This window comes from Daphnia magna, linkage group LG1 (genome assembly GCF_020631705.1).
Source record: "Daphnia magna isolate NIES linkage group LG1, ASM2063170v1.1, whole genome shotgun sequence".
Lineage (NCBI taxonomy): Eukaryota > Metazoa > Arthropoda > Branchiopoda > Diplostraca > Daphniidae > Daphnia > Daphnia magna.
The window spans coordinates 15,061,544-15,086,907 of NC_059182.1; the positions used below are offsets into that span (position 1 = coordinate 15,061,544).

General features: G+C 41.1%; 1 protein-coding gene and 1 long non-coding RNA gene across 13 annotated transcripts in view; one reads left to right on the forward strand and one right to left on the reverse strand.

The window, feature by feature from the left end:
* The window catches only part of LOC116929374, a 60,018-nt gene that overhangs the window by 19,031 nt on the left and 15,623 nt on the right, over window positions 1-25,364 (forward strand). For 9 of the 12 annotated variants that reach the window (XR_006642502.1, XR_006642506.1, XM_045168102.1 and 6 more), the window contains exon 2: window positions 15,861-15,993. Coding sequence is in view for 10 of the 12 variants with exons in the window: in XM_045168102.1 (XP_045024037.1) it covers window positions 15,861-15,993 (133 nt within the window). In the remaining 2 variants the exon portion in view is untranslated. Of the gene's footprint in view, window positions 1-8,816; window positions 9,287-15,448; window positions 15,597-15,860; window positions 15,994-25,364 lie in introns of those variants that run through there. The other 3 variants (XM_045168127.1, XM_045168115.1, XM_045168121.1) reach the window with 3 other exon arrangements.
* On the reverse strand, window positions 1,445-3,002 carry LOC116929442. Its single transcript, XR_004397843.2, has 3 exons — window positions 2,899-3,002; window positions 2,596-2,842; window positions 1,445-2,520 (listed from the first exon to the last, which is right to left on the reverse strand). It is a non-coding gene; the product is annotated as an uncharacterized LOC116929442 (long non-coding RNA).

The window sequence follows — 25,364 nt, forward strand, 5'->3', positions numbered from 1 at the left end:
AAAAAAAAAAAATTTAAAAAATAAAAAAAAAAAAAAAAAAAAAAAAAAAAAAAAAAAAAAAAAAAAAAAAAAAAAAAAAAAAAAAAAAAAAAAAAAAAAAAAAAAAAAAAAAAAAAAAAAAAAAAAAAAAAAAAAAAAAAAAAAAAAAAAAAAAAAAAAAAAAAAAAAAAAAAAAAAAAAAAAAAAAAAAAAAAAAAAAAAAAAAAAAAAAAAAAAAAAAAAAAAAAAAAAAAAAAAAAAAAAAAAAAAAAAAAAAAAAAAAAAAAAAAAAAAAAAAAAATAAATTGAACGCTTACCGTTTCTTTTACCTTTTTCTAACTTTTTGAGTACCGTTTTTTTTTAAATCATTACGTCGACATGATGAAATGATTTTACGAGTTCTTTACCCCCCGTGCGAGACCTTCTTTCAATTGTAACTTTTCAAACTAAAAGTGAAGTAAGAGGCTCCTATTCTCACTACGTTGAAAGAATCTGCCCCTATTGCTTGTGGGCAAAGCTTCCTCCCCATTTGTCCTTTTATGTTTCAAACTGTGGCCGGATATGCGTCGACCTTGAGTCCGCCCATTTACAGGCACGGACTGCGTGTTCAAGCTAGAAGTTGTACAATACGGTCCGCTAGCCATCGCAGATGAACTGACACCCATCACAGGGCCGGTTTGGGGGGTAGACTTAGGGCCTTACTTCGGCCGTCTTGTTATTTTATCAAAAATAAAATGAAATAAAAAGTGTCGTGTAAAAGAGAGGGGAGCAGGGAAAGAGACGTGTCTTTTTAGGACGCTTAGTCGACGGAAGATCAGGTTGACCTTGGTATAGTCGTCCACAGTATACAAGACAAATATAGCAAAGAGACGGGACTTATCCGACCGTCCGCCCCCGGAGTGGCAAGGTAATCTGGCGGAGGAATCGCTACCGAACTCGTACAAACACACAACATGTCTAGCTCTCTCGTTTGTTTGTTTTTTTTTTTTTTTACTTTGACTACGCTAACCATTTTTTATTTTATTTATTTGTTTGTTTGTTTGTTCCTTTCCATTTTTTATTTTTTGGGAGTTCCTGTCTTCTTTTCCAGGAGGGGGGAGGTTGTTGTTATTGTAAAATAATCTTTCAAAAGCATTCCTAGCGAGATGCACAACACCGAACTGAGACTACAATAGCAAACAAGCATTTCATTTCCTGAAAATTCTTGACGGATTTTTTTTTATTAGCTTTAAAAGTCGCACCCCATCACCCCCCCAAACTTTAAAGCTCAGTGACTATTTTCTTCCTCTATTGTCCCTTCTGATCTAACGATGTCATCCTATGTGCCCATATATCCACAACGTCAACTACCTGTGGTCCGAAATCTCTTTTTATTCCAACTTTCTTTTAAAATGGATAAACAAAATTTGAAACCCCCCCCCCCACTCTTTCCCAAACAACAATTTTCAAGCGTCATCCCCCCATCTCACCTATCCAACCTCTATTGATCCTAAAAATTCCCTATCTATAAATAACTAATAAAATCTAGTACGAACCAGATGATTCCAGTTTCGGATCACCTTGAAACTGCAATCACTGCAAAATTATTCTTCCATTATTTTCACGATGGGCGTATTCATATCGTTCTTATTTACCCTTTGATAAAAAAAAAAACACGTGGGGGGAATTGTTACATTACACCTTGCCGGATTATTAACGTGTATGATTACACACACACACACACACTCAAATTGTCCTCGTCCTTTATTTTTAACGATAGCATTACGGTCGAAATGTAGTTCAGGAGTTTATCGCACACCGTAAACACCTAATTCTTTTGATCTCGGGGATTTTCCGTTTTCCACGCGACGTGATTCACCCAACCGTGTTTGTGTTTAACAATCGTCTCAGCACAACAATCTCACGAAAAATGCGAACGGGTGCGCGTAACAAAAGAGTCGAGCCGAACGTACAACAATCCAAGTATAAAAGGAAGGTGATCTATCATTTAAAATCAAATAAAAATAAATAAAAAAAATGCGGTAGCGTGAATAACATAGATTGAAATGACAGGCCGGGAATGTGTGACGAACGATGTTGAAATAACAATCCCGAAGAAAAAGAATTGAGTGGCGCCTCTTTTGCTATACGTGCATAGGTTTATGAGACGCTCCAAAAAAAGAGTTTGATGGAAAGAGAGCGGGACAATAGCCGAGGTATCACAAGGCTGTCAGGGAGAACCACCAGAGGCGCCGCTTGTCCCTTTTCCGACACGCACGCACCGCTTTGTGTTTGTGAATCAAAATTGCATATCCAACCAAAGAAAATTTACGACATATACTATACACGTAGACGAAGAAGATGGCGTTAAATGCAGATTGGTGGGGGGTGGGGGGGGGGAATGTTATCAAGGTGTTAGATATGACGTCGGTTGGATCTCCTGTGAGAAAAATAAATCGACCTCACGTAGGGAGCGTTGGCGTGAAGGGAGTTTGTGAAATTACTGGTCACTACTATTTCACGCGTGGACAGTTTCTCTCCATCGCCTGATATTTAACGGAGCTGGAAAAAAAGAAAATAAGGGGGTTGAAATAGAATCATTGCTGGCCAGGCTTAAATGCGAAATTGCAACATTACCCTAGAGCGCGTCACAGAAAGAGAAAGAAGTTGATGTTTGAGCGTTCATATTTTTTTTGTTCTTTCTCAACCTTGTCAGAGCGAATGCCTGCTAACCAGCTGTGAGTTTGAAACGACCTTGGGTTGCATATGTATGGGGAACTATCTTGATGAGTAACAGGGCCAGCAGCTCGGCTCTCCCGGAGGCTCCTATTGCTGTAGATGCTGGCCGGCGCCAGCAACTTTCAGTTAGGACGAACAAGAAAGGCTTAAAAAGAAAAGAAAGAAATGAAGAGAACAGAAAACATGGTAATAATTTAATACCATAGCGGACTGATTTTGCCCATCCCTGATGTTCGTGCAAGACCCACACCTAGCGAGTAATAGACACTATATACGCGCACGCTCTCTAGCGAATGAGATTTTTCATTTGATTCCATACATAATTTTTTTTTTCCCTTTCTTTTGTATCCAAATTATCGACGGGGAACCTGTTGTATCTCTACTGACTTAATTCGTTCGACATCCACTCAAGGTTGTTGGCAAAAAAGAAAAGAAAAGACAGATTTCTGTATAACGCGGCCGTCAGCGGTACAACATTCGCTTCTGGTGCAAGATAGAAAGAGAAAGGCCTCCTGACTGTTCCACCTTCGCTTTCAAACTTCAAGTTGAAAATCAAATCAAAAGGGTAACAGAGTCGTCACTCTGAAAATGGGCAACATTGCAATGAGTGGCCAACACGTGAGTCGAACAACGTTCACCAAAATAAACCACTCACGCAGAAAGTTCGCCTTTTTGGCTTCCGCACCGTGCGTCATGTTTCTGTTTTTTTATGGCTGTTCCGCGTAAACCTGTCGCTCTGTTTTTGAACCCCCCTTTTTTTTTTATGCAACACAACTAAACAATGTACGGTGCCCTTGCCTTCCTTGTCCTCCAGGTCCCGTTTGGCCTGTCACTTTGCGCAAATTCTTCGGAACACTGGCAGAATTGAATAATTGCTTTGTCAGACCTGTGTGCGCGGCCTTCATTAACACCGGAAGGTTCGCTTGGGCACACAGCATTGAAATGTCTTTTTGTCATTGTTGATGAATAATGAATGGTTGTTACAGTTACACGTTCAAAACAACATTGAATCAAACGATCCAGGAGATTGTTGTTTCAATCCTGTTAAACGTTATGCGGCCTTCGCGGTTAGGTGTTTGAATTTTTTGTATTTTATTTTTTTTTAATGATTATATCGGACTGGTATTGCGTGTCCAAGTGCCTTTACTGTTAACTATCGCGAAGAGCAACCAAACAGAATTTCTTAACAGTCTGTTAATAAATGTAGGTCAGTGTGTGAAAGCGACAGTGACGCCACGCTGCGTCATCCGAATTGCAGACGCGTAACGTTTGCGAGATGGTTACGCCAATTGAGATTTAGGTGAAATAACTTTGACGGGTCACGCAATATGTCCCCCATGCCTCGCTTAACTGGGCGCCACCCTACGACGAAGGAGAAATTTCACTTTCCTTTCGTTACTTCCCCGTAGTTCTTCTCCTTTAACATTTCCCACGCATTCCACGCGGCCAAACGGACGATAATGCAATCGTCAAACGTCGGGAAATTGGGGATGGTGGAATCAAAGGCATCTAGTAAAAAAACCAAAAAAAACCAAAAAAAACTATTGATCAACAAAGTCAAGGTCGAGAAAAGCTGTGACTTGCGTCACGGCTTCCGCTTCGGTTATCTCTGGCTCCTTTTGTCTCTGCTGGACACCCAACCGATTACAAGATCCGCTTTGGAGCGCGGAGGGGGGAAAATGTTCGGTTAATCACGCCTCTGAAAGACCCGACCTTTCAGCGAAATTTCTAAGGTCCTCGCGTTTTGGCATTCACGAGCGAGACCTTTGGCCATTCGTAGAAGACTTTGAGTACTAATTTGGGTGGGCTTGAAAAGCACTGACGGTCACCGACGAACTTAAACTTTAAAAAAAAAAAAAGAAGAAAAGAAGCTTTGAATTGAAATAAAAAATAGGGGAAAAAAATGAAGCAATAAAAATAGAGTAACTCGGACAGAAATTTACGGTTACCTAACGAACGAAAGATAAGACGCCCTGGATGGAATTTGAACAACAACGCCCTTAATTCAAGGGCACGTTTGGAAGCTGTTGCAGAACTGGTGCCCTCGCAAAAATGTAGCAACGGGTTTCTGCTTTGGTTTTACATCAATTGGCTTTGTTTGACTTTCATAAATGGTTTTTATTTCTTTTTAATTTTCAATCTGAAACGGGCAAGCGCGTTTCGTGATTGTTTGGCTTACATATAATTAATTCCGTCTCCTCCTATTCATCCGCCAAGGCCTGCGCCGATTCATTGCCATTGTTGAACATGTTGGGGATTGCGTTATCTATCGACTGAAATCGTTTCGCAGAAATCGAATAACCTGTTGGCGATCAAAGGACGAAACACCAATTAAATTGTATTTGGCTCGACATTCTTTAATGTTATTATTTGAATTTTAAACACACACCAGCAAACGAACGGAGAAGGGCTGAAACTCAACAGACAATATGTTTTATATTGGTCCTTGAATTAAGGCTTTCTCTTGCCGTCACGATTGCTTCAGTAATGGTTCCAATTTTCCCGGTCAGTTCCGGTCCGAAGTGAAATCCAGCCACTTTTCGATACCGATAGAATTAGCTAGCGGGTTGACAATAGTGAGAGGCAAGAGAGGGGGGGGGGACTAATATACACACATACAGACGCACAAAAACAATCAAAATCACGCAAACTCTCTAAAAATCGGGCCAACGTCGTTCGTTTTTTCTTCTTTCAAACTTACCTCGGTGGTTTAGTTATGTGAGGCCTATTTTATTTTTTTTTTTTTACGTCGAACTGTCTCAGAATGAAAGGAAATTTTATTTCTATTTTTTTTTGCTTTTCGGTCAGTGCCAGCCTACCCGAACTAGTAAGTTTTATTTTTCTTAAAAAAGGGAAAATAGACTTTCACTCGTTATCGCATTCCCGCCGTTCAATTTGAACTTCTCGTTCCCCTTTTAGTTCTCTATGTGTATACAAAGTTGTGTGAAGCCTCACGCAAGAAATTCCTTTTTTTTTTTTTTCATTTCTTTCCGACCACCATGGAACCAGATTCCGATTCATCTTGATGAAAATGCTGCAAGCGTTACTACTTTTACGATGAGAGTCGATTTATGTTGCTAAAGGCGAAGCAAACGCGTTAGCGCTCCTGTGTCTGGAATTTATTTTATTTATTTTTTTTTGGGCCGCTTTCCTTTCTCGGGCAATGTCATGATTTTGCCCGAGAAATCGCAGCTTCAATCCGTGAATTCGTTGGCCACGGAGAAAACTATTTCCGCTCGACGCGCATTTGGATTGGCGGGGTGGAGGGACAGGGTGGAATTCATACAGGAAATATTTGATAACGTTTGGTTTGACTTTCGTTGGCGCCATGCGTCAGCTTTTTCAAAGATCGCCGTCAATTTGAAAGAAAAAAAAAACGGAATTCCTTTCTCTGATGGATGACGACAGCCCCAATAGAAAAAAATATATATATTTCATTTCCTGCGTAATAGTTCTCTAGTCCAATATATTCATTTTTCTTTTCATTGAATCGCTTTGCCGCTGAAGAAAAAAAATGAAAATCGGTGACGTGGTTGTTATATAGTTGAGGAAAAGCCCAAGGCTTGAATCGTGTCGATTGAATGCAGGTCGATCGGTTCGATTAGGCCGTTCTAAAGTCGTGATGTATCATCGATCGATGCGACTCCTCCCTACGGCCAGGTGACAACCGTTCATTACATTTCTATTGCTTTCTCTCTGCTGTAACTGAGAATTCCCTTTGCCAGTCGTTCGACTTTCAACGATGGCGATGATGACATTTTTGGTCGCCAAGAGAAACGTGAATAGTTTTTTGTTTTGTTTTTTCGTCTGAACTGACTGGTCACGCATAATTTAGACGGCCACAATTTGTCTTCTCTGCCACGAGCATTCGAAACATTTCAAAAGCAATCGCCTCTTACATCGACCATGTTTTGCCCCAACAACAAAAAATGAAAAGCAAAAGTGAAACTTTTCTCTTTGCTCTCGTTTCCCTTTTCTATTTCTTTTTTTTGTTGATTGTTGAAAATAGGGCCAACGCCTCAATGCATTTCGTACAGGGAATCGTTAGAAAGAAGAAGACCAGGGCAAAGAGAAGGCGGGAATACAAATCGGACGCGTTCAGTTTGAGAGGCCAAGTCATATTTCATCTCAATCGCCAGGTAAAAGTGGGACTGACCAAAATAAATCGTGCACAGGCGTGGCTCCTCTACATACAGACGCCGACCGCTCTTGTTGTTATTGTTAGTCAATACCTATCTTTAATCTAATCCGATTTTGTTTTTGTTTTGTTTGTTTTTTTGCGCTTTTTTTTTGTCGTCTCTGGTTGTTGCATAAGTGGTTTTCAAATGTTTTCATTTCTGTGCTGTGGTAGTCTCAGCCGAGCCATTCCTTTTCTTTTTACAAGAACACCGAAAAAATTGCTTGTTTCTTTCTTTCGTGGCTATAGCTGAATCACCGCGCTCAACGCTATTTAGTTCAGCGGCGTCACGATTTTTATATTTTCTTTTTTTTTTTTAATTCTATGCCTCTTGTCCGCTTTCTTGGCCTTGCCGCACGTCAACGTTGTCCAGTTTTCTCTCTGGCCGCTCCTGTTTTTGGTTTTTTTTTGCGACATATCTGACAGTTTTTTTTTCCACACCAATAGAGCGAAAACCGATTGAGAGCTTGTCTGAGTTTCTTTATTCCCCTATAATTACGGCTATTCAGTATTATAGGTCTAAGCGAATTTAACGAGGATCGCATCACAGTCGCGCATTTGTCTCGCCAATAGGAGATTGTCTGCTATTTTTCTCGTTTACTCTATTCACTAATTCGAATATCAGCCAATTTAATGAGCGGATTTTACTGCTGTTATCACCTGTTGTTGAACGAGAAAAAGAAAATTGAAATGCATAATAAGGCTACTGGTTTGAACCGCTTTTGCTAGGCGTGGCGTGTCTCATCTCAGCGACCTTGATAAGGTCTCGTTGCGTCGGTGTAATAGCGAATGGAACAATGTCACGACTCTCGAGCGTACCTCCTTTTCGGAGAGGCTCCAGTCATTACCAAGGGGAAATTTTCTTTTAACGACTGAAATTCGCCGTGTCACTCGTATCCATTGGTTTGAAACTTCGAGACGCCAAACTCTTTGCCGCTCTCACCTTTAAAAATGTGATTTGAAAAAGAAAAAGAAAAAAAGAACGGTAACAACACACACACACTGAGAAAGTCGTAATTATCGACTCGTACAAAATCGTAAGAAATAAAAAGGGGAAAAAGAAAAAGAGCACGTTATTGGGGTCGAATTGGGTGCCATTGGCAACATCAAATTAAGGCTGCCGGTCTTACCAAGCACGCCAGTGTAATTAGAACACTCATGTATGCGATAAAGTCGTTAAAAGTATCGTTGGGAGCCGTGAATTACAAGGGAACGCTCTCTCGCACTTTGACATTGTGGCATTGAAGAAATCAAGTCAAAGTTGGTTAGAAGCGCAGCGTTGTAAATGATTGGAGCTTGCAGCAAGAAGAGATAAGAAGGAACGGAAGCTGGTTGAATGATGTCGTCATCATCGCTAGACTGATTGCACTAAACGGTTTGTTGCTAACCTCTTCATTCTCACCTGATGACATTCGATTTCTCTGAAACCACATTTTTCTTTTTTTCAAACACATTTTTGGTGGAAAGTGAAAAACGATGGTCAATGGGGGGGTCTGATTTGATCAATGGCTTCGTTAGGGAGGCGCAAGGAAATGGCTCAATGGTCACCCCTGACCCTCAGCTGGTCCAGGTGACGTTGTCATCGTAAGAGGACTTTCGGAGAATCGGCCAACGAAATGTTTCCCACCGCCATTTGGCTCTTCTTCTTTTATGCGATGACGACACATCATACGGGCGTTTTATTTCGTTGTGACGTCACACGCAACTTAGAAACGTCCGCCTCCCACCAACAAAAATGGGCAGACGCTGACGGTCCCAAAAAGGTAGTTCGACTTGCCCGATAGAGGGCCCTCGCAGCTAGCGATGCATTCTTTTTTGAGCTGGCCTTTTCTTGTAAAAATGTTGTTTTCCTCGTTCTTTACTCCTCCTTCTTCTCCTCCTCCCATCCCTCGAGTCTTTTACCTGCTGCCCTACCTGGCAAAGCTCTCGGTTCTAGCGTATCAGCCACTTTCTCGCCAGCTGTACGAATCAGTTGACGTCCCAGCGTTCAGCCCGGCGCACGTCTACTTTTCGTGTTCCTTATTTTTATTTTTATGTCCTGTTGCGATAGCGTTATTTTTGTTTTCTTCATTCGGTTCCTCTCACTTCACATCATTCAGCTGAAAATCGAAATTTTTTAAATTTGTGAACCCCTCCCCAATCATCGAGCAACCCTCCACCCACATTCGTCTACATACATCGAAAGTGAATACGTCACGTATAGACTCTTGGAGTTGGGTCTATTAGCATGACAGTTTTCTAATCTGATTCACCAATCAGTTGAAAAAGTTCGTTTTCATTAACAGCGTCCCTACCCTTTCGAATTTGAGCTACAACTTGCATCATTACAGCGACATCATTCCGGAGTGAATTGTTCTTTTTTCTGAGTTATCGCGAACGCAACATTTCGGAGACTTTTCATCTATCAAGCAGGTAAGCAAAAACGACTATCATCACCGTTATAGCCGCTGCTAAGCGCCGTGATGGCTCTCAGCTAAAACACACACACAAAAACAAAAGAGAAATGGGGAAGAGGGGATCTAGAAATTACTTACCATGTGATTTCTTCATAGTCATTCTCTTTTTTTTTTTTTTTTTGTATTCTTTTTTTTTATCCTCATCTCTTACCGTGGGACATGTGTCGAAACTGTGTTAGTAAGTTAAGCGTCACAGATAGAAAAACGTGGCCGTGCAAACGACACATGGTGCATAGCGTACACGGTGCCCTTATCCCGTACAAAACATAGCGGTTCCGCACGGTTCGCCATTCTCAGAGTTTTATTTTTATTTATTTTTATCTTTTTTTTTTCTTTCCCGTTGCTTTTTCCCCATTAACCGCCATTATTACTGTCTTTCTCACCAGGCTGAGATATGATGATGCGCACATGTTGTCTTTTTTTTTCCCCTTAGTTCTTCTTTTTTTGAATTTTGTTTTTACTTGCGGTCTTTTCCCGTTGCTCCTCCTCTTTTCCCTTCAGTAGTCCGGGTGTAGTGTTAAGCTACTGGTGCAGCCAACACGCAGCTGTAGCAGGAGAAGAAGAAGGGAATAAAAAAACAGAAGACGGGGGTGTAGAGAGAGAGAAAAGACGAAAGACGAGAAGAAAAAGGAGGCAAACAACCGACCCAGTTTTGACTACTGGCTCCTCCGCTTTCTAAAAAATAAAAAACGACGGCGACGACGGCTGGTTATGTTTTATTTTTCGCTTATCTCGCATTTCGTCTCCATCAACTTGTTCTGCCCGAATTCTCGATTTCAATTCCTCCCTTATACAAAAAAAAAAAAAAAAACGAGTCAGTGCCTTGTAAAAGGGGGAATGGCAACAAGTAGAAATTTTCATTCCATCGTGTTTTGTGTTGTCCATCGTCGGAAGAATAATCGCAAGGAGAATAAAGTGGTCGATCAATTTCTCCTTCCATGAACGACAGGACAACCATCGACAACTTGTTCTTTCAAACATCGCGTGACCACCTTTACCTGGAATGTTTCATAGACGCACAAAAAGGAAAATAGGAAGACCAAACAACAAAAGAGAGAAAGAGAGAAACTAATGAATAAGGAAATAGGGAAAAGAAGGAGAGAGAGAAAAAAAAGTGTGACAACGGGCCGTCCCGTCAACTGAATCTTCGCATTCGCCGAAAGAGATGCAGAAGAGATGACAGAGCAAATGGGCTGGCGGCGTCGCGGGTATCGGGGCGAGGATGGCGCACGTGCTCCATTCTATTTGGCCCATTCCTCACCGATGTTATGAACAAGCAGAAGAGTTCACAGAGTTGACGGAGAAAAGATGAATCGAGTTAATATGTATGGAGGAAGGAGAAGCGAAACGAAGGAGAAACGGAAAAAGAAAGGAATAAAATTGCAATAAACTATTGGCGAAAGAAAAGAGGAAGAAAGAGGCTGCGGGACTGTGGGTAGATCGGTCGCCGCATCGCGCATAAAAGCTGAACGTTCATCTCCCTATTCTATGCGATGATGAGTATCCGCCCTCTCCATTCTCTCTCTTTTCTTTCTCCTGTTATCCACACACTCAACACGTAGAGCGACTCGATTGTGAGGGGAAAGTTTCGTTCAATGTTCACCGGTTCTTTCATCTTTTCCCGTCGTCTTGGGTTGGAGCTCCCAGCCAGCCAAGTGGCCTCTTTTAACCTACACGTCCCACTCTTCCATCCGTCTTGTGATGCGCACAGCCGCTTTTCTTAAGGACCGTTTACACAGACGCTTAACACAATACCGGAAAAAATCATCAGCGGCAGGCAAGAAGCAGCCTTTTGGTTTGTCTCGGTAAAACCAGACGGAGAGAGAGAGTGAATAAGGAAATACAGCGGAAGGGTCTTCTTCTTCTTTATATGCCATCGTGCAGCATTCCAGCAATGCCATCCATTCCGCCGCAGTGTTTCTTTTATTTAATTTTTTTTTTTTTACCCAACTCTGCGCATAATGCAGGCATGTTTGTGTGTGTGTGTGTGGTGGGATTCACGATCGTTTCGATTCGTCCCGCTATGTAGCACAAGTGCGTTTTTTTCCTCTCAATTCCGACGTGTGGCGAAGGGAGTTGGTTTCGTTTTATTCTTGGCCGTTTGAGAAAGGAGTATAACAACAAATAAACTTCCTAGTAAGGCAGTCGAAGAATGGAGCGATTGTTTTCCATCTTCTTCTTGCCGAGCGTTCATTCCCGGGCCCGTTTCAATAAGGAAGAGCTGAAGAGTTTAAAGAGAGATTCGCCCTTGATACTATAGAAAGAGGAGGAAAGCATTTTCTGTAGGAAGATGATGGCATACCAATGTATCGGAAAAGGGTCCCGAGAATATTATTTACCCGGATGAAAACAGCCGGGAGGAAGAAAAAGAAAAAAAAGGATGGCCCGTATATCACATCAGCATGGCAGCGTGCAGCTTTTGGACGCTACGTGAAACTTCAAAGCTTGCGGCCGGGCTTTAGATTTTTTTTTTTTTTTAAACGACTGCCATCACCTTGAAAAACACACACGGCCGTCTTTGCAGTCCAATCGGCTGGGCTACAAGGAGCATTTTTTACATGGCATTCTTTCACGGTGTTTCTTTTTTGTTTGCGTTTCGCTGAGTTCGTGTATTCGTTTCGCCCTTCATTCAACTGCTATCTGAACTTGTCCAACACCTTTTTGGCGAACCAAATCATGGCTTTAACATGAATGTTTTGCCATAAGCTCTTCACTTTTGTGTGTGTGTGTGTGTCCTTTGATTGGCACAAAACAAGAACGTTTGATTGCAGAGCCAAACAGATTGTGCTGCTGCCCTACACGTGCATTTAATTGCTTCTCGCCGAGCAATCTGCCAGAATGCCAACAGCCAAGCAGTTGTTGATTGACGAGGACTTGCCCACTTTAGATAGCGAGCCAAAAAACGAAAAAGAGGTGTAGTAAGGTGTATCTTGCAGAGTTGATGACTCCCTCGAGGTTCTCTTTTCTAATGGAGAAAAACCTTGACTGAACCTATTTTGCGCGCAACACGAGTGTCGATTAGAGACACCAAGAGACTCTTTGGTCAATTAAATCGAACCTCGAGCTTAAGACTAAGTAGAATTGTGACAAGGTCCTTCTCTCCTCGCCTCATGAAACAAAAACAAACCAACCCAAATACCTGTCTCTTTGAATAGAGAGCACACACACACAAAAAAAAGGCTGAACAGTAAAGACTTGTTATGTTGGATATCTTTGTTTTGTTTTGATCCCCGTATAAATACTGGTGTTCCTCCTTCTACATCCCTCCCAGTGGCTATTATTTAGATGCGAAACAAAAAGAAACTGATCACAACATGTTGCAAGTATCCGTGTCTCCTGAGGGTGGATACATCTAATCACAATAATTCCTCTCTCTCTTCATCCTCTTACTGGCCCTTTTTTTTTTCTTCTTCTTTCTCTTCTTCATCTTCTTGTTTCTCGATTCAGTGATTGCACAAGTCATGTCTATTTTGTATGACCATTTGATATCAAGGCTACTCGGTCACGGTTGATCGTGGGCTTCATTATTACTATCTACGATGATTATTACTGCTGCTGCTGTTGCAGTTGCCAAATGATCGGTGATTTATAATAATTGGTACGAGGAGAGAAAGAGCCCAATGGGGTAGTAGTTACCTGGATATCAAACGTTCACGGCCTTGGACGCACAAGAATAGCTCCGATGGAACTATTCCAATCACGATCGAAATCAACAGATGGACAGAACGTAAATGAACTAGGTTAGCCATAGAAAAGAGGACGAACTGCGCCATCTGTCAATCGTGTGTGACGTAGGGGAGGAAAAGGGAAACTTGACGATCGTGTATAGTACACATTTTCGTGACCCCTGACCTCTTATGATATGTTGCGGAAGAAAAGAAGAAGAAAAAACAAAAAAGAAGTTGCAAGACGGAGATGAAGAGAGAGTCTCTGTGGCACGAAAAGGAAAGAAAGAGAAAGAAAGAAGACGAACCTCTTTTCTTCTTCTTCTTCTCTCTTTCAGTGGAACTCTCTCCACGCATAATCACGTGTCACAATCAACTGCAGGAAAGAAAAGACCCGACGATCTCTCTCTCTCTCTCTTCGAGTTTGCTCACAAAATAAAATTTAAAAAAATCTTATCCTTTATTTTCTTTTTGTTTTCTTCTTCTTCTTCTTTGTTTCTTCCTGACATTTTCCCCCGCTCACGGCTGATTCAGTGGACAGTTAGATTCTCCACAGCGAACGACACTGTGTGGAATGTTGGCATGCGGAATTGTCACCCTTCGAAACGAAAACAAAAAAAGACCTCCCAAGAAATGGGGTCTTTCTTTTTCTCCCGGAGAAAATGGTTTGCGCGCTTGGGAACGAATTCCGCACTCGCTTGTGAGTGACACACTAAAAACTCTTGCATGACGTTTTTAGAGTTTCTCACGATTCTCTCTTGTTCTACTCATTTGAGTTGTTCATTTGCCCAGCTCGATTACGATTTTTTTGTTTTTTTCGGCAACAACAGCAACTCATTGTTACGTCTCATTCCGGAAATCTTTGTTTTTGTTTTCAGTCTTTACCGCCCCCTTTGAAGAGCGAACTTTACATGTCGTGCCGCACTCTCATCGCTTGACTGAATTCTTATTTCTCGCCCTGCTCGTGGTTGTTTACTTCCTGGAAACAATGCGCTATCGTCCTTTTTTTTTCTTTTCCCAATTTTTTTTTGAAAATATTATTTCTAGGGCGTGTATAAGGATGAATGAAACAACGTAGAATGAGAAACCAAAAAGGTCCGATCCTCCCTTTCTGTTTGTAGGAAGAACATCTTGGGAGATACCGAGAGCTTTTGTTCAAATGTGAGTTTGTTCAACCGTAGACGCATGTTTTCTCGTTAGACGTGGTAGCAGGAAGAAAGAACACACACAAATGGAAATGAGGTGATTGACTAGAGAAAAGCACATCGGCCAGTGATGCTTGGCGTTTTTATCCCCTCCGTCTTTCACTTTACGATGGACAATCAAAAGCTGTACGCTCTGGGTGCTGCCGTTCAGCGAGAAACAAGTCGGTCACCAGCCACACATTGGCTTGGCTTCAACGGATTTGTTGTTTTCTTCTCGCATTATTATTAATAATATTTTTGAATATTTTGATTCTTTGTTTTGTTTTTGGTTTTTTCTTCCCTCTTGACTTGATGCGTGCGTGTTTTGTGCTGTTGTTTTTCCTCTATAAATCAGTTGTAATGGGCTTTCTCTCTATGAACACTTTGAGGAGGTAAAAAAGAAAGAAGAAAGGGGGGAGGTGGTGGAGGAGAAGGAGGCGAAACAACACAAAAATGGCTCTCATCAGCACGCTCGTCGTTTGTTGCCTCGTGTCTTCCTCTCCTTCCTATAAGGCGCTACGGTCGGATGTTGCCAGCGGTGTCAGGAGCGGGCTGGGTAATTGATCAAGTAGGGTTGTCTGCCTTGTGTGTTGGGCTCGAGATTCACGCAAGCACGACACACACACACACACACACAATCGACGCGATCGGGCCCTAAGACAACAGCACACGAACGTGAACGCTATAGCTCAACAGCATGTTCGGGTGCCTCTTTCTAGCCAAATGAGAGAAAGTTGCCTGAAAATGTTAAGATATCGTTTTATTTTTTATTTTTGTTTTGGTTTTTTTATATTTTCGTTGTTTTTGTTTTTTTTTTTGTTTCGGTCGGGCGTCCTTTATCTTTCGTCTTTTACGGAATGTAACGATCCGGCAACTAGTTATTATAATTTTTTTGTTAAAATTTTTTATTTTGATCATTTTCTTGTGGCGATCCGTGTGAAATACTTTAATTTCTCCGCCATCATTGGGTCGTTTCTCTATTTCCAGCGACACAAAACAAAATCTCGGGTTTAAGAATCCACCAACTGGTGTTTCATTATTGTTTCTTTCCTCCCTTGTTCCTTTATTTAATAGCTAGTAAAAAAAATTTTTCAAATAAAGAAGAAAAGTTGATGTCTTTTCTATTTGAAGTGACTAGGCCAACAAGTTGGGCGGGTAATAAAAAAACAACAACAAAACAACAAGAGCGGCAAAGTCATAATACACGGACAGGCAACGGTGGGCCAGTTTAGTTACACCACCAGAGTTTCTCTGTCTGGGCAGACTAGCCTTCATTTCCCTCAAAGCAGTTGATACGCGTATGCTTTCAGCTGTTGTTGTTGTTTTTCTTTTATCTTTCGGTCGTGGGAAAAGGACTCTGAAAAGTAATAGCTACGAGAACGTCAATGTCTTTTCTGGAGGCCCAAGGAAAATGTGTGTGTGTGTGTGTACTCAGTTAGCCTAGATCTCATATTATTGTGTTTGTCTTTCAGGGGTGGCACATGTTTTCAGGACGAATTGGAGTAGAGGCAGATTGGGGATTTACAAAATTATTGATGACCTAGTTGTGCATTCAATAGTTTTTTCTTGTCTTTTTTCCCCTCTTAGCTGAGTGTCGTGTGTCCTTTAGTTTTCGAGAAATTTCGTGATGATTTTCCTTTTGATTTCAATTTTCTAATTTTTTGTGTTTGTTTTGTTACAGCTGCGGGCCAACCATAGGACAGGACATGGTTTCACGACGCCGCATCTTGTCACGATCCCGTGACGATCTCCACTTGGACAACTTCCCTGAAGAGGAGGATGACGTCTGGCACATCAAGGAGAAACTCTACAAGGTAAGAGCAAACTGGAAAACAACTTGATCATTGCATGCACCGGTGCCAATTGAACTCGACGGGACAATAGCAAAGGCGGCACGCTTCCCGACACCGCTTCCTCTATCACTGTAGTGCACCTCCATGTTTTTTTTTTTTTTATTTCGCCATGTCTTTCTCTTTGAGTAAAGAGATGTGAGACGTCAGCCACTTTTTAATGGAGAAATCCATCAAGACATTTCGAACAAAGAAGCCTTCTTCTGTGCAGCTCACACAGAAGGAAGTGATAGAAGCAGTACAACAGGTACAATCGTAGTTCAATGATTATGCAGGCAAATGTAACCAAGTGGCTGATAGCAGACGTCAACGATGGGGGGGGACGAGACAAGATCGGGGGGAGAAAAAAGACAGTGAAAAGAAAGAAATGGTAGAAATTCAAATTCAATCAAGTCGTTTGATCAATAGACTTGTTCTAGTTTAATAAGTTTGTCCGTCCTGTTCCCATTTTTGTTTTCTATTTCTTTCTCTTTGTTATTGAACATATCTTTTTTTTTTTTATGTGTAACTGGAGAATTAAAAGAAAGGGGGAAAAGTAGGTGTAATAAGACACCTAAGATATTTTTTGTTTTGTTTTTTTTTTTTCCAAAGGTTGGAGCTCTTTTTTTTTTTCTCCTTTCGACACATTCATTTCGTTCTTTAAGAAGGGCCTTGTTCCTCTCCCTTTAAAAGAAAGAAAAAATTCTTTTTGACAGCTTACAATTCCCGCGTGGTATGTGCTCGAAATGGCTACCATATGTATATTCCACCTGTAATAGGCATTTGATGATGAGGGGGGGTTACATGCATGTCTTCCCTTTTTTTCATTCCCGGGCTCAAAAGAAATTAAAATAACGACTGGGTGCAGTCAGAGGAGCTTCATCGGCAGCCCTCAACAGTAACAGGTGGGTTGGCTGAATACATCAGACTTCAGGTCCCACAAAAAAATATATATATACAGAGAGAGAGTCAGTCAGTCAGGTATTCCCTGTGGTCAGATAATGTGGCCTTCCTCCTCTTTTTCACTGTACGAGGAAGACTAAAGAATGCCCTTTCAACGTGCATCGTCTATGCACACCTATCCCCGTAATCCATTGCTGGGTATAAAGGACGAAACAGGAGAAGACGGGAAAAATAAATAAATAAAAGAATCGTGGAGGAGGAAAAAGAAATAAAAAAGAGAAGCTTGTATTTCTTTTTTCCTCCGTTGTTGTTGTATGTGGGCTGCTGCGTTTTGTGCTGCTGGAACAGAGAGAGAGAGAGATGCCTGTGTTCTCCTCTTGAAGAAGGAACTGGGTCACGCTGTGGCCTCCAGCTTTAGGGAAGAAGAAGATTCACTCTCTCGACCCGATTCACCTGTGCACAGGTGAAATGAGGGTGTAGTAGCCGGCAGTGGCACTACTAGTCGGATGTCGTGTGGCTCTCTCTCTCTCTTGGGGCAGCACCGAGTTTTACCGGTGGAAATTTTTAACAAGAAAAAGAGAGAACGAAACGAGAAAAGAGCAGGTCGTTTGGTGGGTTATAGCTACACACCCCTGTATGGGAAGAAGCAACAGGGTACGAAGGGGGCAATAACAATTTTTGAATTGTATTTATGTCGCGAAAAAATTATTATTTTCCACTTGACAAAAAAAGAACAGACGGATATTTTATTTTTTCTTCTATATCTTCATCCCTCTTCCACCTCCTGTCTCTCCCTCTCCCTTTTATCTCTATCCGATTCATGAGCCATCTGGTTCCGGCTTGTCTCCTTCTCTGTTTGCCCTCGTTTGCTTTTTATCTTTCTCTCTCTATGAAGCCCTATCTACAGCTCTCGGTTATTTTTCATTTCGATGAGAGAGAAGCAAAACGGGATTCTTGATCTCTCAGTCGGAACAATTGCTTATTCCGCCTCTTTCTCCAAGGCGGTTGGGGGTAAAATCTCGGACAGCGCATCCAGGAGGGAAAGAGAATTTTAAAAAAAGCCGCTACTTTCTATAAGCGACTCATCCGAATCGGCTGAAAGAAGAAGAAGAAGAACAAAAACGGAAATTGGACCAACAATTTCATTATGCAGCTGCTTTTGTTGATGAGGATGGAACGACCGGCAAGGTCGGAGGAAACTGTCTGTCGCTCGTTTCACAATGATCCGTCTCGCTTAGTTAAGCGGCGTGAGCGCCGAGAAGAAGAAGAGTTCAAGAACAGATAAAGGATGTCTATGCCCGTCATCAACACCGGCGTTGCCCATGAACTCCTCCCCCCTTGTATCGTTCGCTACACGACACGAAAACGCCGTGAGAGAGAGAAAGAAACGAACGAGAACACGTCGCCGTGACGAAGATGTTCTTAATAAAGGCATGAGGGTGAAATCGTTTTCACCGCTCGAACGAGGTACCTTTCGTCCGGGTGGGGAAAAAAAAAAATATTGTGATGACCGATCATCAGCTGTCATCAACGATGGGAACATTGTTGGTGTGTTGCACCGGCCAATTGCTGCATGACGTTTGCATTTTTGGATTTTTGCATTGATTTATAAACAGAAATCCTTTCTCTGATTCATTCCTCGTCCAAACAACCAATTACAAGGTCGCAGTTCCGTAACCAGTAGTTCGTTGATTTAGCGGTTAAATAATGCGAGGAGCCGACATTTTTTTTTTTTTCCTCACAGGTGCAAATGAGTGGGGGCACCACATCGAAATTTGAGGGTCGGAAAATGAAGACTCATCGCTTTTTTTTTTTTTTTTTCCTTGTTGTACTACTTTTTATATATTTTTTTTCTATTTGGGAATGACCATCCCCTCAACATTTACCATCTCCTAAATAGGGAGTTAGACATGTATCTATGTGCAAAAATCTTTGCTTGTTTTGGGCATCTGTGATTTCTTTTTGCGCGCTGTCCCACCCAAATTCTCGGCAGGGGGTGCGTGGACATTTGTGTCGTGTCTCGAACCAAAGAAAACGAAGCGGAAAGAAAACAAAAAAAAACCAAACGTCCTCCCTTCCTTTCTCTCGACTGTTATGGGGTTGTGGTAGTTTTACAGACGATGTTTCGGGTCCTACTCTGCAGCGCTGATAGCTTCACCACCTCGAACCGGCTAGTGAATGTAGGACACGCCGGGTCTTTTCTCTTTTTTTTTTTTTCTCTCCTTTTCTCTTCATCCGCTTTTTATATCTCGGCAAAGAAAAGAAGTGAAGAAAAAGAAGAAAAAGAGGCGACTCTTGAACGCTAGGCTTTTTGCTATTTTACTTCTTTTTTCAATGTTCGTTTAATGTTGTGCTGCGGGAAGAATCTTCCACTTGTTGGCAACGTTCATACGATTCCTTGTACGTTTTTTTTATTCTCTTATTTCACGAGCTTGACATACCTCATTCTATCTCTATCCTTCACTTCTCGCCTCGTTCCACCCACAGAGTGATTGAGAATTCCTGTCATTTTCTCTTTTGATTTTTTTATTATTTGCTTTTCTCCTTTTGGCGATGGCAACGTGTCCGCCAAACGGCAGTCACGTACGTTGTGTGACCGTCATCGATTCGCCATTAGTTTGACAGTTTTCCCTTTTCTCTCCTTATCATTCGTCGTTGTTGTTTTTTTCGTATTTGAACACTTATTTGACAAAACAAACAAACAAAGGCGGCTACGGTGGCTCTTGTCCAAAAGTAGAATGTTTAAAAACATCGAAGGGGATGTCATTTAAACAATGACTCTGAGCTGGCTGTTTTTGGTAGTTTCCTTTTTTTTTCTTTTTCTCTGCCGTTGTCCCAACAACAAAACCCAATAACACGTTTGGTTTTTGTTGACTTGGTCAACATTGAAATAGTCCACACCGTAGGTGTAGAAGCATCGCCCCTTCGAGATCAGATTTTTTTTTCTATTTTTATTTAAAAAGGCCATGAAACGCACAATTATTGGCAGCCTCGGGCAAGTCTGCAGGTAACCGAGAGTCTTAATCACATTGATCAATCAATCTACCAATAAAAGAAAGAAATGTTGAGCGATTTAAAAAGAAAAGAAAATGAATAGCTGCAATCCGGTTTTTACTTTCCCGCTCTCTTGGCCATTTTTACATCTGGAAATTTTAATAATCCGTGCCAAAGCCATGGCCTTATTTGGGCCATCATGTAAATGTGTATAACAGTCATTCTCGAAACGCACTCACTCACACGAACTTTTTTTTTTTTTTTTATTGCCGTAACGGGAGTCAACCTTGTAGCAAAAAAAAACTGGACCAGCTGGTTCATTTATTTCGTCTTTATGCTACACGTCCATTTTCAACCGGAGCTCTTTCTCTCTCTCCCTCTTTCGTTGTTATTTGTTACTTTTTTTTTATGTGTGTTTATTTTATTTTATTTTATTTTTTTTTTCTTCTTCTTCTTATTGTCGTTTTGTGTATCACATAGAAAATCATGGTAGACTTGGGTGTTGATGGGAAGCCAGCCATGGTGCGGCTAAACAGGCTCTTTTCGATTTTGTGCGTCCCTGTGCCCATACAAATAATGTTGAATACTAATTTACGATACTGAAGTAAAAACAGCGAAAAAAACAAACAAACAAGGACGGCGAAAGAAAAAAACGAAATAAAAATAATCTGTGGATAGTTAGGCGAAAGACGATGGCGCCGCGTATGTTGATGATGATGGACGTTTTAACTTTGCTGTTAAGTGTGTCGGCTAGTCTTGTGTCAAATTCCGATAGAGGAAGCCCGCAAACAATAAGATTGCTGACCGACCTGTCGTGTCTCTCGTTTTTTTCTTTTTCTTTCTTCGTTTAAAATTTCAGCGCAAACAAGTCCACTTTCTCTTTTTATCATTTATTTTTCCTTTTCGCTTTCGTCCACCCGTTGTATTTGTTCTGGCTCTTTAGATAGATCTCGAAATGTCTATTTCTCCATTCTTGGCTCCCGCCTTTACGTTTTCTATTAGCTGGAAGTGACGGACCGCATCTCAGTCTTTTTTATTTGTTGTTACCTTCTTCTGCGAAGTGGTGAAAACGTGTCGCAAGATTCATATCACGCTTCATGTTTATGTGTATCAATATTGTGAAAAGATGTAGAAAGTGAGCTGCACGCTTCTTTCTCGCTATTGTTTCTATTTGCCTGTTCTCCGACGAAGCGTTCAATAACCGGGGCAAAGTAGGGAAGAAAGGATGTCAAAATTTTGGGAGCCATTTTTTCAGAGCTGTCATCTTCCCCCCCTCTGTTTTAAAGCATTTCGTGATAGATTTTTCCTATTATAATTGTATATCATTAAATGGAGAAACCAGATCGGCCTGGACTGGTTGGCATTGAAAATCACTTTTCAAGGCTACACGTCGAGATGCGCAAACAAAACAAACAAAAGACATAAAAAAAAAAAAAAGAGAGATGCCAATTGCAGTAGGGCGTGGTCCCCCCCCATCTGTCAGTCCAGTAGCTTGTCTCTGAAAAGTCCAGGAAATTACATGAGTTTGCATGGCAGGCCCGCAGTCGAGGTCACGATACTAACGTAAGCGTTCTCCGTTTACGGGGATGATTGTAAACAAAACAAAAAAAACATTTTTCAAAATCCGACAGCTCAAATTCAAGTCTCTTCTCCTGTTATCCTTTTTGTTTCCAAATGATTGGCGAGACAGAAGAAGTAATGCCAGGCTTGAAATTGGAATGAGACCTTCAACAATCCTTTTGGACGTTAGTCCTTGAGCAAAAAAAAAAAAAACCCCAGCTATGTGTCGCACAAAATAAATCTCCCCCCTCTCTCTTTTTATCGTTCACTCTTCATTGGGCGTGGTTGATTAAGTAGATAACAGATTCGACGACATTTGCTGACCCTGACGCGCTATGCAACAATAACGAAATCATTTTTTTTTTTGGGTTTGTTGTATCCTCGCGTTTTCTTAAAATAATCGTTCGATTGTTTCGTGTTCGACCTCTTCCTTGCTCTCGAAAACAATGAGAAATCCAATCAAGGATGTATGCCTTTTTATTTTCGTTTTTTTTTTTCTTGCTGAAAGCGCTCTGTCGGCGGTTGTACGGAAATCTGTAACGCTTCGTTGCGCAAGACAAAATAATCGAATCCCCCTCCTCAATTGAAAAGCCATTCTCGCCTCTTTGGTTGCCCCATTGGAATAAATGAATACAAAGTGGAATCAATTTCCTTATCTCCTGTTTTAAATCGAAAAAAAAACGATGATTGGGGAGAGAGCGAGGGAAGGAGCAACAGGTAAACAAAAGAAAAATTAAATAGAAGCAGCAATCTGATTTGAAAAATCAGCTATCCTTTTTATGCCACCATTTTTGGCATTTCTTTTTTTTTTGGCTCGCGACCCAAAAATTAAGAAAACAGCAGCAACTCCATCTTAGCGAATGGCTTGCTTCATCGTAACAGAAAGTGAAGGTGATCCCCTTCTTGTTCTACTTTTTTTTGTTCTCCTTCTTTTTCTTAAAAAATAAAAGAAATGGGATTGGCGTACGTTTTTTTTTTTGGTATACTGGTCGTAACAACATTCTATGCCAAAATTTGTTCGGGCGTGGTTCGTAGCTGCTGCCGTCTTCCCCGAGGTGCATTTCTAGCGCATAAAATGCAATCTAGTACGGCCCTGAACCGAGCCACGCCAAAAGCCTCGAGTCAAATCCGCCGACAGACTGAAAATATAATCATTTTTAAATATTTTTTTTTTAATAGTAAAAGCATCACATAACGTATCATCAAGAACGTAAATGGCGAGAAGTTGTTCGACTAGTTTTACATATGCCCATCAAAGCCGATCCTTTCGGATGTTCTTGTTTTCACGTCTTCCTTGCATACTAACGATTTTTTTTTTTTTTTTACTGTGTTAACGCTAGTTGGCGTAGGAAACGCAATAGACTCACAGTCGATTACACTCTTAACAGAATGTCCTTGCAATCTAGCGACTTTTAAGGCAAAAAGTCGTTAGTTTTATTCATTTTTTATTTGTAAGGCGGTTCCCTTCTTTGCTACGTACTTGTCAGTGGAACGCTATCGTCATCGGCCAGTTAATATTTTTTTAAGTCAACCGACCTTGTACCGTCGAATATCAAGTGTGTTAGCAAGACCATGGCGAGAATCCTGGTCTTGTGAAAAATTTTGCAAATTTACACTCTCTTTTATTTATTTATTTATTTAGTTTTGTTTTACCTAATGAATCCTATTTCATTAGAATGACAACGAAAGACTCTTGTGTTCTTTGTTTTGATCTGCGTTCGTTGTCTGTACATTTTGAATTCACCAGACAATTTGCTACTTTAGTCTAAAATCTGTTGCCTTTTATTTTCCAGCTGTTTATTTCGCCTTACTTTACTCCGTTTACATCACGCAATCTTCGCGTGGCTCATTCCCCCTTACACGGAGAGACCACCTCAAAATGAAGCAAACAGTTGCCGTCATTAACGAACTTGTTTTCTCGAATTCGTTTTAAAAAGAAATATTCATCTCGTGATCGAGTCTTGAAAAATGGAGCTCTCCTCTTTGCTTCCCCCCTTCGCATCTCTCAACAGCCGTTGCTTCTAGACATTTGTTTTTTTTTTAAATAACCACAGCAGGAGAACCAGTTTTTGTTTTGTTTGTTTTTTATGTTTATGCAGCAGTTCGCTAGTTGTCCGACGCGTGTCCATTTTTTTTTCTCCCCTCCTCTTGTAGTGTGTGCCGTGAACGCTGGTCAACGAGGTATGGGAAAATGAAAACGGTAGTTAAAAAACAAACAAACAAAAATGATGATGATCAAGAGCATACCACCACCACGTTCTTTTAGCTAGACGGTCGAAGAAAGTGGCGTCTGATTTATAAACATATAGTCGAGCACGGCCATGTTTGTCCATGGACTAATTAAGGATCCCGTTCAAAAATGCTGCGTAAAATGGAAGGCGGTGGGCCTCACAAAAACGGGTTCGCCAAGTTTCTCCCGGCTGCCAAAATGCATTTTTGCTCTTTCCATGCGAGGCCCACTTAATTTTTCTTTCCAAATAATTGTGACTGCATAATTTTTTGAAAGATTTCGTGAAGCTATTGGAGTGGAAACGTAAAAGAAGCGAAGGAAAAATGAAAAATGGGCCACCGATTTTGTTGTAGATAGAAATTCGATCTATTTCGGTGTGCCAGACGTACATGTCCATGCCAACTGAATGTTAAGTCGCTTGTTTCGTTGTTCTTTCGTGCACACTTTCTCTCCGTGGCAACAATAAGAATAGAAAAAAAAAAAAACCTGTGGTTTCAGCCACCAATATTTCTCTCTCCCTTCACTCGTTTATTGGATCACGGTTGTGTTGCGTCATCCGCGCAGCGTGGCTCAACCGACGCGGCTGAGATTGGTTAGACCCGATTCGCTACCTACACCTACTGCCAACAGCAAGGCTTAACCATTTCACTGACTTTAGCGAAAAAGACAGCAGGCATTCGCGCTATTTCGCTTCGTTCTGATGCAACCGCCGTCGTCCCGATCCGGCCCAGCAGCCCGATGATTTCTCTTTTTAACGGTCTTGGCTCTGTGTGTCTCTACGCAATCGAGTGTATACTCGCTTATGTTGCAGCAGCCGCAGACATTTTTTTTTTTTTCTTTTTTCTTGAGCTTTATTTTAAAAATTACCGTGTGCGGGGGGCTGCTTCTGGCGGTTCTCTCTTCTTTCGTATTTTCCCATGGATTTTTTAAAAATTTATTTTGGGGTCCTCGTTCACCGCAATTGTGGCTGAAAAGACGACCGGAGGGAGAATTATATTCTTAATTATTTGATCACATCTTTCTCCCACTCTTATTGTGGTTCTTTTTTTTTTTATCTCGTTGACGCTGTGGATGTATATGACTTTTCAGCTGGCGCGATTCCGCCAAAATTGGAACAAGGTCGTCTCTCTTTCTCCCTCCCTGCTGTTAAAAAAAAAAAAAAAAAAAACGGGAAAAAATAAATTCACGCCACTTGGATTCACGCCTATCTCGGGGCGATATGTACCCATTCAGAGAGAATCAAGGGGAAAGAAAGAAAAGCATCTACTCATTTACTGTACGTACAACAACAACAATAACAACGGCACCAACCAATCAACAGCGGGCCGCTTTTACTTTCCACTTGTCGTTGAGCATTTTTCGAATCCTCTCTCGACTGATGTTTTGGGAGTTGGTCTCGTAGACTCGGTTTAATTGAATTCTTTTATGCACACAACAACACAACACAGTTTTCGATGGTCACGATCCGTTTTTCTTTTTTTCCTTCTCATTTTTTCTCTATCGTTTACCTGTTCGATTATTCTTAAACGGTGCGATTAACCCACGATCTTTTCAAAAATATTTCGTTCTACATTTTGTTCAAAAATTTCTTATTTATATCTGCGAAAATTTATTGCTTCCATATCGACTAGTTGCCTTTTCTTTGGTTTTCTAACGTCAAATCCACATG